The 12,781-nt window shown below is 35.1% G+C and overlaps 1 protein-coding gene across 2 annotated transcripts in view; it reads left to right on the top strand.

Annotated features, from left to right (window-relative positions):
• Positions 1 to 12,781, top strand: part of RANBP17 (RAN binding protein 17) — a 458,652-nt gene that overhangs the window by 24,225 nt on the left and 421,646 nt on the right. For both annotated transcript variants that reach the window (XM_037799252.1, XM_037799251.1), the window contains 2 exons: positions 5,799 to 5,965; positions 9,324 to 9,389. In XM_037799252.1, the coding sequence (XP_037655180.1) occupies positions 5,799 to 5,965; positions 9,324 to 9,389 (233 nt within the window). The remainder of the gene's footprint in view (positions 1 to 5,798; positions 5,966 to 9,323; positions 9,390 to 12,781) is intronic.

Genomic DNA, 12,781 nt, shown 5'->3' with positions numbered 1-12,781 from the left:
GGGATTGGGGAGAGCCTGGCCACCACCCTACTGTTACGAGAGGGGAGAGCCTTTGCTCTGGAGAGGCAGAGTCTGGGTGGCACCCTGATGTTTGAGGAGGATGGGGCTGAGAAGGTGGTCTCCCCAATGTGTGGATATGTTGAAGCACCCACCCCAGCATTTGGAGAGAAAAGGGCTGCCACAAAGGCCCTTAGAAAGGGTTAAACTCTTGCTCTCTCAAGCCCCAAGGATAAAACAGCGTTCTATAAATGACTCTCAGACTTTGCAATCTACTGAAATTTTCCCTGCAGGTTTTAGGAATTATTTTGGTCTTGTGAACCCTGTTTTCCTTTCGATTTCTCCTTATGGCAGTAGGAATGTTTATCCTATGACTGTCCCTCCTTTGTATATTGGAAGCAGATAACTTGTTCTAGGTTTCAGAGGTCCACAACTAGAGGGGAATTTTGCTTTAGGACAAGACCACACCTGTGACTGATTTTGATGGGATCTTATACTTACCTATTGTTACTGAAGTGATATGTGTGGGGATGAATGTATATTGTATAATGGAAAGATACATCATTTTGGGGTCCAGGGGGTAGAATATGCCAGTTTGGATGTATTATGTCCCCCAGAATGCCATGTTCTTTGATGCAATCTTGTGGGGGCAGACATATTAGTATTGATTAGGTTGGAATCCTTTGATTCAGTGTTTCCATGGAGATGTGACTCAATCACCTGTGGGCGAGACCTTTGATTGGATAATTTCCATGGAGGTGTTACCCCAGCCATTCAGGGTGGGTCTTAAATGAATCACTGGACTCCTATAAAAGTGTTCACAGACAGAAGGAGAAGCTGCAGCCAAGAGAGACACTTTGAAGAATGCACAGGAGCTGAGAGTGGAGCTGGAACACAACCTGGGATCAGCAGATGCCATCCATATGCCTTCCCAGCTAACAGAGGTTTTCTGGATGCCATTGGCCTTCGTTCAGTGAAGGTACCCTGTTGTTGATGCCTTACCTTGGACACCTTACGACCTTAAGACTGTAACTTTGTAACCAACTAAACCCCCTTTATAAAAGCCAATCCATTTCTGGTATTTTGCATAACGACAGCATTAGCAAACCGGAACACCTACACTCTGTGGTAGATTTCCTGTTTTTCTACAGAAGCAATCAGATAGTTTGTGAATAAAAAGTTTTTTCTTTCTCCCCCCTCCCCCACATAATGTAATTGAAGTAAGTCAACCAGATTTTATTTTATATTCAGGAAGCAGTGTCATCTTTTTAAGTTTTGTTATTGAAATAAAAGAATTCATGTGATAAACCTTAGGAGAATCATGCTATGATCAATAGAAGAAACCTCTCCAGGTCTTAATGCTAGGAAAATCTATGCTCCTTTTTAAAATATATTTTTATCTTATTTTTTGATTTGTGTAGCTGTATATGTTTTAATATTCATAAAAATTAAGGTTGAAATATGATAATTATGAGAACATTTTTATTATCAAATATTTTGCTTAATTGTCAAGAACAATTGTTGAAAGTGTTCTTGGATTGTGGAGTTGTTTCCATGAAAGCATTTTTAGTTAAATATTGAGGTATTTACTATGTACTGTGTCTTTTCTTTTTCCCAAATGGTATGCTGGCCTTTGGACTCAAAGTAGTAATTGAAAACTTCTTCCTTTTTATATATTCTTCTTGTATGTTTCCTGATAGACTTTATAGTGTATTAGTTAACTGACCTCAATTATCAATTCAGAGCTGAATTCACTACCCACTTTTACCAATTTTGGTATATTAATTTTATTACAAACTTTGCTCTTCTATTCTTACTTTCTTTGATTTCTGTACTTTAAAAAATCATATTATGCTATTTGTATTTTTGTATGCTGCTTAAACAGTACAGCGTACAGTCAGTTTCACCGTAATATGACCTATGTGTTCCTAAAAGAGACCATGGTATACACTGCTGTGGAATAAAAACCACAGGGCTCATGAGAGAACAGGGTTATGGATATGACGTTCAAAAACTTTGTCAGTGGCAAATTAAAAAAAAAAGGAATCGTATGGAAGTGTTAGCATAGTTTTGTAACTGTGATAAGAAATACATAAACACTACAATAAATATGATGTTTTATCTTGAAAAAGACTTTTTTGTTTGTGGAAGTGGACTTTAGAAGGGCTGTAGCTTGTGAGTTACTAAGAAGCAGTGGAAGAGAGATTATCTGAAATAGGATGGAAAATTACAGCACTGAATGAGGATGAGTATGCGGCTCATAGCACTTGGGGTGTACTACTGAGGTAACTGGTAGAAGTTGTGTTTTGTTTTGTTTCCATTTTCATTCACCTGAAGCTATTTCTTAGTTTCCCTTGTGATTTCTTCTTTGACCCATTGGTTATTTGAGTTGTTTAATTTCCAAATATTTGTGACTTTTCCAGTTCTCCCTTGTATTGATTTGTAGCTTCATTCTGTTATGGAATGGATATGATACACTGTATGATATAAATATTTTTGATTTATTGAGATTTGTTTTGAGACCTAACATTGAAGAATGACTCATGTGACCTAGAGGAGAATGTGTATTCTGCTGCTGTTGGGGTAAAGTGTTCTGTATGTGTGTGTATGTGTGTGTGTGTGTGTGTGTGTGTGTGTGTGTGTGTGTGATAAGTATAGTTGGTTAACAATATTGTTAAAATCTTCTATTTCCTTATGGATCTTCTGTCTAGCTGTTCTATCCATTATTGAAAATGGTTTACTGATGTCTCCTACTATTAATATAGAACCATCTATTTCTCCCTTCAAGTCTGTCAGTATTGCTTTACATATTTTGGGGCCCTGCCATTACGTGCATTTGTATTTATAATTGTTATTTTTTCTTGTCGAATTGATATCTTGACCGGTATATAGTGACCTTCTTTGTTCTTATAACAGTTTTTGATTTAAAGTTTATTTTATCTGATATTAGTGTTACTACCCTAGCTGTCTTTTGGTTACTATTTGTTTTTTTTTTTTTTTTTACATCCTTTTGCTTTCATTCTACTTGTGTCTTTGAATTTAAGGTGAGTCTCTTGTATACAGCATTATTGTAGGGTTATGCTTTTTTTAATCCGTTCTGCCAATCTCTTTCATTTGAATAGGGAGTTTAATCCCTTTACATTTAAAGTAACTACTGAATATGCAGGATTTTCTTCTGCAATTTTGCTATTTGGGCTTTGTAAATCTTATACCTTTTTTGTTCATCAGTTTTTCCATTAATGCCTACTTTCATATTTATTTGATCTTTTGTATTGTACTGTTTTGGTACCATCTCATTTCTTTCTGTATGTATTTTTCATTTATTTGCTTTGTTACCATGGGGCTAAACTTGAACATTTGAAACGTTTAACAATCACATTTGATTTGATATCGACTTACCATCAGTAGCCTACACATACACTTCCTGTACCCCTCTGCTCCCCCCACCATTTTGTTGTACTTGTTAAAAATTGTATCTTTATACATTGTATGTCTAAAACCATAGATTTATCATTAATTTTTATAGATTTGCATTTTAGAACCTTTGCTGGAGTTCTTTATTTCTTTATGCTGTGTCAGTCTTCTTTCTGGTGTTCTTTCCTTTTGTCTGAAGAACTCCCTTTAGCAGTGTTTGTAGGGCAGTCTACTGGAGATGAACTCCCTCAGGTTTGTTTATCTGGGAATATCTTAATCTCTCCCTCATTTTTTGAAAGACAGTCTTGATGGATACAAGATTTTTGGTTGGCAGTTTTCTTTCAGCACTTTAAATATTTCATCCTACTCCCTTCTTGGATCTATAGTTTCTGATGAGAAGTTGGAACTTATTATTATTGGGACTCCCTTGTACCTAACATGCTGCTTTTCTCTTGTAGCTTTCAGAATTCCTTTCTTGTCTTTGGCATTTGACAGTTTGACTGCTGTGTATCTGGGTGTGGTTCTCTTCAAGTTTATTCTATTTGGGGTTCATTGCGTTTCCTGAGTGTGCATATTCATGTCTTTCATTAAATTTGGGGAGTTTTCTGTCATTATTTCTTTGAATATTCCTTCTGCCCCTTTCTGTCTTCTCATTCTGGGACTCCTGTAATGCTATAGATTGGTACACTTGATGGTATCCCACAGGTCTCTTAGGACTCTATTAATTTTTTTAAATCTCTTTTCTTTTTGCTTCCCAGCCTGCATCATTTCAATTATCTTGTCTTTGAGTTCATTGATTCTTTCTTCTGCCAGCTTCAATCTGTTGTGGAAGGCTCTAGGGAATTTTTCATTTCAGTTATTGTGGTCTTTAACTCCAGTATTTCTGTTTGGTTCCTTTTTAATATTTCTGTCTCTTAATTGAGATTCTCCTATTGTTCATTCATCATTTTCCTTAGTTCTTTCTCTGTGTTTTCCTTTATCTCCTTAAGCATACTGAGGATCTTTTTTTTTTTTTTTTTTTTTTTTAAGTCTTGTTCTGGTATGTCCAAAATCTGGTCTTCATTGATGGTTTCTGAATTTTTAGTTTGATCCTGTAGATGGGCCATTACTTCCTATTTCTTTGTTGGTCCTGTAATCTTTTGATGCACAGTGTACATTTTAATATTTTCAAGTATTAACTCTGGGATTTAGTTCCTGAGCTGTCTTTTCCATATGTTTGTATTCAGCTAATGATATTACAGATTTCCTTGAGTGCCAGGAGCTAACAAAAGCAAACAAACCAACATGCAAGTACCTTTCACAGTCTTTGCAAATTGGCTTTACATTGACTGGTGCTCTCCTTTAGAGCTTAGCCATCCTATCAAGATCAGCCCAAGGTGAATGTGAGGTGCAGGGTCCTCTTCATCATTTCTGAGCTTGTCTCTTGTGCTTCCTGGTAGCCTTAGGATTTCTCCCGTTTACAGGAATTTGAATGTACTCTCTACTCCCTATGAAATAGACTTTCCCTCTGGGTGCTCTATTGTATGACTTAAAGCAGGTAATCCTTTGTCCCAGGCCACTTTGATTTAGTTGTTTCTTACACAGCTTTAGCTGTTGTCAGGCTTTCTTCTGCCTACAAGACAGATCTGGAAGGGCAAGCCAGAGATGAATTTCCTGATTCAGTCTTTCAGTATGCCACCTGATCGAGTGGCACTGATATACAGGCACCCCAGATTGTGCATAGGGGTTAGTTTGTTCCCTCCAGAATAGGGTCGGAGACTCACAATGGGAGTGTAGGCTGGCACCAGCTGTGCTGAGAAGGAGATCAGGAGAGGGCCAGCAAGGGTGCCACAAGCGTCTGCTACTGTTTTTCCAGTTGCTTTTTTCTTGATGCAGCCCTCACCCAGATACTGCAGTCTTTTAACTGTTCCAGAGTTTTAAGGAAGATGGTTCTGCCAGTTTTGCTGGTTGTTGAAAGACTCTTTGGGGGCATAGTACTCTGGACTGTCTTATACCACCATCTTGTTTGGCTAGAAAGCTGGTAGATAGATGTTTGAGATGTATGTATTTTGTGAATTCTTACATGATTTGGTTCAGTTGGTCTGGTTGCAGTTTTCTTTGTTCACCTAGCATTTTTTTTAATGGATGGAATCATGTAAAAAGAATAGCAACATTCACAGTCAGTATTGTTATATGCAGATTATACCCTAATAAATCAGTTGCATTGGAACACATTTGCATTTTCACAATAAACCTTATAACAGAATTGATTGTATAAGTATGTCCATATCTTGGGTAAAAGGATTAACTTTTTGCCAAAGAGCATATCACTGACTCCTGTTTTTGTTCACATGATTTACATTTTGTTAGTGAAAAGTTCATATGATCACAGAATATTTTCTTTATAGGAAACTACATCCTGAATTATGTGGCATCCCAACCCAGGCTGGCTCCCTTTGTCATCCAAGCTCTTGTTCAAGTCATTGCTAAAATCACTAAGTTGGGATGGTTTGAGGTTGAGAAAGATCATTTTGTTTTCAGAGAAATTATTGCTGATGTGAAGAAGTTTCTACAGGTAAGAAGGCATTATTGTTCTGGAACATTGCTACTTGCTTTCTTTGGTTTAGAATATTGCTTATCTTAAAGCTTTTGCTGTGTGGCTACCAGTCCCATATTAATTATGAACTATTCTTTGTCTTCAGATTCCTTTCTCTTTTATTGTTAGTAAAGAAGATCATTACTATAATTGTATAATTTCCAAACCAGAAGAATGCAAAATACAAGTTTCTAATTTCAAATATATGTTCTTTCATTTGTGAAATGTGTGTATTTCTATGTATTGCATGTATAAAAAACATGGATATAGTGCTTTTCATTTATCTGATTATACTCATTACAACACTGTGAAGTAGATTTTGTTTTGTAAATGAGAAAACCAAGGCTTAGAAAGTTCGTAATTTGCGTAAGATTGTATGAGCACCTAATAAAGCATAGAGATGTCAGTAAGTCTCCTAACTTAAGATTTGTATTTTTACATTTATACCACATTGACTGTCAGTTTCTCAAGATTATTTTCAACCTAACTAATAAAAATAATGTCCGACATACATATTTAATTTACACATTTTCAGGTATTTGGAGTCTGCCCACAAAAGGGCGGAGTGGGGCAAGGGGAAACTAATTTTAAATTGTGCCAGTGAACCTACTTGCTATCCACACAGTGATGATATGTTCTGGGGTGTGTGTGATATGGAAAACCAAAATGTGTTGTTGGTTCCTGCATGCTTCTTTCTAAGGAAGACCATTGCTCCCTGCTTAGTATGATTCTAATATTTAAAGATTTTTTCATACAAACATGATCCCTAATTGCAAGACAGCTACTTTAGTCAGTACTCAGCTGAAGAAGCAGAGACCTGTTAAAATTCTAGAGAAGAAACTGGAAGTGTTGGATTAATTGAGAGATTGTTCAGTATTGGTTTATTGGCAATTAGGGGTTATTTTGATTCTCTGAGATTTTACCCCTTACCTGGTAACTTTAAAAATTACTGCTATGTAAGATATAACTCCATTTATAGCACAATGCTGGAAACTTCAGAATATGAAATACTAGACTATACTGTTTCTCTTTTATTAATGTTGTTAACACCTTGGTTAACAGATATTTGATTTTCTCAACTTCACAGGATTAAGTACAATTTTAGCCCCGAGGAGATCAGTGTACACTGGGGAAAAGGCATAGTTCATTCAGAGACAGATGAGTTTCTTGCTTCAGAGTTGGTGCTTGTAATTTTGGCTAACACAATAGCATCCTCCTCTTGTCATTTACTAAGGTGCACATAGTTCATCAAGAGTCATTAAAGTAGGTAAGAATACACTTCAGAGTTCTTTTAAAATAACATCAGGGTTGAAACTGAACGGAATGGAATCATTCTTGATGGTGAACATTTCTCAGGCTCCCTCTTCAGTGGCTGCTGCATTCTCTTAAGTTGGGCTCTAGTGCTTAGTTTTGGAAGCTCAGAAGAAACAAAAATGTTTCATCTTCGAAGTTCATTATAGTATCACAAATATTTATCAGTTGCTTTCTGGGTATATGACTTGACCAAACCTTAAGTCATGAGAGAGGCAATTGACTTTAATATTTTAGTACCCTAAAATAGTATCACATCAATCCTGTGTCTCACACTCCCTTTATCCAGTGTATGGACAGATGAGTAGAAAAATGGGGACAAAAAGTAAATGAATAATAGGGGTGGAGGTGGGGGTTATGGAATGTTTTGGGTGTTCTTTTTTACTTTTATGTTTATTTTTTGGAGTAATGAAAATGTTCAAAAATTGATTGTGGTGATGAATGTACAACTATATGTTGATACTAGGAACAATTGATTGTATACTTTGGATGGTTGTATAATATGTGAATATATCTCAGTAAAATTGCATTAAAAAAAGGAAAGAAAACCACTATCACTTGGTTCCTTTGGGTATTAGCAGCTTCTGTGAGTATTGTCCTAAAAATTATTTTAAGGTGTGTAAAATCATTAATGGCCTGGAGTTTCAGGCATCTTCCTTTCTCTGTTATTTCAGTCTTATTGCTACCACACTCCAAACTTGTTTACGTGCTTCTTTTCTATTTATGTACCAAGGAGATGCTTTTGTCATCTAGGACAATGCTATTGAAATCGCTGGTCTACCAGGAGATAAGGAGCTTGGGTCAGAATGTAAATCAACATGATGCTTCCTTCTCTGAAAACGATTTGCTATGAAAAAAATGCCAGCCATGCTTAACAGTGTGCTTATTGACTTAGCTGTTTTATATTCTCGTGTAAGCTCCTAATCTTGTTACAGACTGGGTCCAAGCCATTCTCAGATTAGAAGCAACTGAGTTTACAGACTCCCAGCAGGTTCATGGACCAACAGTTGGTCAGTGAACCACAGTTTGAGTAACATTGATTTAGAGCACATACAGGATGTTTCAGTGAGTAGGAAATCGGTAGCTCAGTTCAGACATTGACTGTCCTGATGGGCCATACAGAACTAAAATACAAAAATTCTTGGACATTTCTTTGTTCATTTTTTTCGTTCTGAAATAATTTGAACTTAATTACACCTAGTGACCTAGTGTTAGTGGAATTCTGTGACAGAAGGAATGGCAAACTGTAAAATTAGGATTTGAAAAGTGTGTCATCTGTATTATTCATTTTAAAATGATTGTACTGAAATTGAATGTCACATTTACTATTTTCATAATTCCAGTGTGATTTTGTAATAGGGTAACTTGTTAGTAATGTGCATATGAAATCTGAATTTTGATTTGAAAGAAGATTTTGAGATTAAATTGGAAGCTGATTAAATTAAAAACTTTATGGATGGTATGAAACTATACTATGTTGATAGTCATGTATTTACTCCAGTGCATGGGGTACTTTAGATGCTTTCATTATAAATACATAATAAATGCATACACATGTACTATTAAATAATATTAAAAGGGCCTAAGTGATCTTATCTGAAATTAGATCCAAGGATTTGAATTAGGTACTAAGCTATTTATTAATTATTTAGTGAATGCAGCTATCTAAGTAGCCTTCAAGCATATTTATAGAGCTAGAAAGTATCTTTTGCTCATTCTTATTCATGATCTTATGAAAAATATTAAACTCAACTTTTATATTTTGAGACTTAGTTTATTAGAAGTCCAAGGTGCTGAAAACATTTTATAGAGCTTTTTCCCACTCAACTCTGTGTACCTAAATTTGTCCTTCAAAAATATGAGCTTTAAATTCTTTTCTTTTGTAGAACTCATAGTGATTTTTCTATATATTTAATAGATGTTGTGATATTTCCATATTTAATTATTTGTAAATATTGCCCAATTTACTCATTAAGAAACAATCTTATGTCTCCACTTATGCTAAACTTGGTTATTTTCTCAAAAGGGTACTGTGGAACACTGCATAATAGGAGTAATGATCCTTTCAGAATTGACTCAGGAAATGAACCTGGTAAGCCTTTCCATCTAATGGGGACATGAAATTTACTTTAGTAATACTATTTCTTTGCTGGATTTACTTGTGGCAAAATGTACAATCTTCTTTCTGTGGCATAAAACTCTGAATAATTTTTTTGGTCTGCTTTTTAGATGGGGTAGTTAAGTACTGGAACACTTCATTGTTGTTGAAAATATCAGCAATAGTATAAAGTACTGCAGAGAACAAAGAATTAGACATGGTTCTTGGTCCATGGGCAATTGGACAATTGTCCTTTTATTCTCTGTATATGTATTAGTATACTAGCCATAAGAAAGAAATTATATGCAAAAGAGAAATAAAGCTTTATTCACTTACAGATAAAAGACAGGCAATTTTATGAATTGATTCTCAACAGTGGGTTACTTAGCAGGACTCATCAAAGAAGAGGCCACTTGGCACTTTGCCATTTGCTGGCATGGGTTTTCACCCTGTACAAGAAGAATTTTCAGAAGCTACACCTACCCCCAACAGTCCTTTTATGAGCTCATCAGCTGAGCACATTATCACCTGCTTCTGTTCCCTTTAACACTTAACATGGTCATAAACAGAACAAAAACAGAAGTTGGGTCACATACAGAATAATCTTATAATTAAGGGAAGTGCAGTATTTTCATTAAAAACTATCACCATCCTGAGTGGTTTGTGTTTGCATGTGTGTGTGCGCCTATGTATTCATATACATATGTATGTATGTATATACAGAAAGAGCATGTATAACCAGGACCGCTTGCCAGCTTCCTTTGGAGTGATAGTATAGTTAATATGCACAAGAAAATATTCAGAAAAACTATTTTCTGCTTGTGTTCAATCAGGAATTAGAAAATGTTTCTAGGTTTATAGGAAGAATTTCTAAAATTTAAAGTGCTCTGTTATTTAACCACAACTCATCCACCCCAGAGTATGTGAAGATTTCTCTGCCTTATGTAGTATGTATGAATGTATGTATCTCCAGAACTAGTAATAGTACCTGCAACATAGTTATTTACTATGTTGTAAGGGATGTTATGATAGGGACCATGGCTGGAAACACTAATGCCTGCTTGTTTATTTGAAACATGGCTCTAATCCTGCCAGACTTTATAAATATGTCTAAAGAACTGTAACTTTCTTTTTTAAAAAATATAGTTTGAATAATATTGATATGGAAACTTAGTATGGAAATTTAAACTTCTAAAAGTAAAGAAAGTTGTCTTAAGAGCCCCCTGTACCTATTACCCAGCTTTTATAACCATCAGCTTTTTGCCAGTCTTAGAACTAGCAATTTTATTTAATTCCTACTTTACAGCTTACGTTTGCTGTGTTTAGGTTGTTGCTGAGAGAAAACTGGTTAATATGGAATTCTTAAATAAAAATGTAGTTTGAGAGTAGCCAAGTATCTTTTTAAAAATTATATAAACCATCTTAAACTTAAAAAAAGTTGTGACTAGGATAGAAAGGAGTTTCTCCCTCAGCCATTTGATGCTAGGTTACCAACGTGATTTCCCACCACCCTTGAGTACTTTAGTGTATATTTCCTACATACAAGGACATTCTCCTAGAAAACCACAATATCACCGTTAAAATGAGGAAGATAACACTGACATAATACTACCATTTAATCATCAGACCTATTCAAGTTTCACCAGTTGTCTCAAAAATGCCCTTTATAGCAAAAAGAACCAGTGTAGAATCATGCATCCCATTTAATTGTCATTTTTTTTTAGACTCAAACTGGAAAAATTCTTTAATCTTTGTTTTACTTCCACGACCTTGACACTTGTGATGATTACAGGCTAATTGTTCTGTAAAATATCCCTCAATTTAGGACTGTATGTATTTGGGATTGAAATGATACTGTGGGTTTCTCGTATCTATCAGGAAGTTTATTATTTGACTTGTCACATCACTGATGAAGTTCACTTTGATCAATTGATTAAGCTGGTCTGTGCCAGGTTTCTTCATTGTAGATTTGTCCTTTTCCCCTTTGTAATTAATGCATATTTGATGGAGGAGTACTTTAAGAATCTGAAAATACCATGTTCCTCATCAAACTTGCAGTATATTCATTTATTTTAACCAGTAGGGATTCCTGGTTTCCTGTTTTATTTAATAAATTATAATTCGTTACTAACATTTCGACGCTCCAATTTTCCCGATTTGACCAGTAGGAACCCTTTCAAGCTGACTTCTGTGTCTTTCTGACTTTTTTGTTGCCATTCTTTGAATACTTTCTTACATTCTGGTACAGCAAGATGTTCGAGTCTTATCTTGTATGTGACCAAGTGTCTTTTAAAGAAAGCTCCAAAGGCTGAAGTGTGACTTTGTATGGTGAAAATATATGACTTTTTGGAGACATTTTACTCAGCCTAATTTTATTACATTTACAATTTCAGCCAACATTTATTAAGTGCTTCTGAAGTAGGCAATAAGAAGATATATATTACATGATGAAAATCAAATATTATGGCTTTCAGATGTGATCCAGGTAAATTCAGGTAGCATCAATAACAGAATCTTTTAGGAAGACGATCTAAACTTGAGATTTCCTTCAAGTAAACAGGATTGTATAAATTGTCCTGCTTTCTTTGAAGCTAAATCTACTTTTCCTGGAGCATATTTAATATATAATCATCAGGAAGTAAAGTATCTGTGCCTACCTGATAGAGGCAGAGGAAGGCAGTCCAAATAGAGACATGGTCTGTCTTCTCAAAAAAAACCTTTTTTCATCAGTTGTAATGAATGTATCATCATACCAGTGCAAGGTATTAATAATAGGGCAGTATATGGGAATCATGTATTTTATGCATGATTTTTGTGTAAACCCTAACTTCTCTAATAAAAGAAAAACTAAAAATCTGGATTTTAAATGAATAACTCACGTAAAATAAGCATACTGGCCTTGTAGATAGCTCTGGCATCAGATGAGGATTTGTGTTTTAGTTCTGTCACCAACTTTGTGCAACGTCTTAACTTCTTTAAACTTAAATCCTCATCTGTAAAGTGAGAATGATATCTGCTCACATGGATCTTGTTAAAATTAGATAAGCTGCTAGTACAGGGTCTAGTGTGCAGAATGTGCTCAGCAAACATAAATTTCCTCTTTCCTTTTGCAGACATGGTGGTATTTAGAGGGCTGTCTATAAATACCAATTTTCTCATCTGTAAAAAGATTACCTCATGTATTAGTTATGAGGTTTAAGTGAAATAATGCAAGAAGCGTTATATTATTAATTTACATTAAGGCAAAACATTTTTAATGAATCAAGGGAAGTATTGTAGGAGAGACAGTCTTTGAAGTTTGATTTAAAAGAAGGGAGGAATGCTAGAAATGCTAATTTGAATCTTACATATTAGATAATAGCTTACAGTAACCACTTTCTATAATT

This window comes from Choloepus didactylus, chromosome 11 (assembly GCF_015220235.1).
Source record: "Choloepus didactylus isolate mChoDid1 chromosome 11, mChoDid1.pri, whole genome shotgun sequence".
Classification (NCBI taxonomy): domain Eukaryota; kingdom Metazoa; phylum Chordata; class Mammalia; order Pilosa; family Megalonychidae; genus Choloepus; species Choloepus didactylus.
The sequence above is the reverse complement of the archived record's forward strand: the minus strand, read 5'-3'. Positions and strand labels throughout refer to the sequence as shown.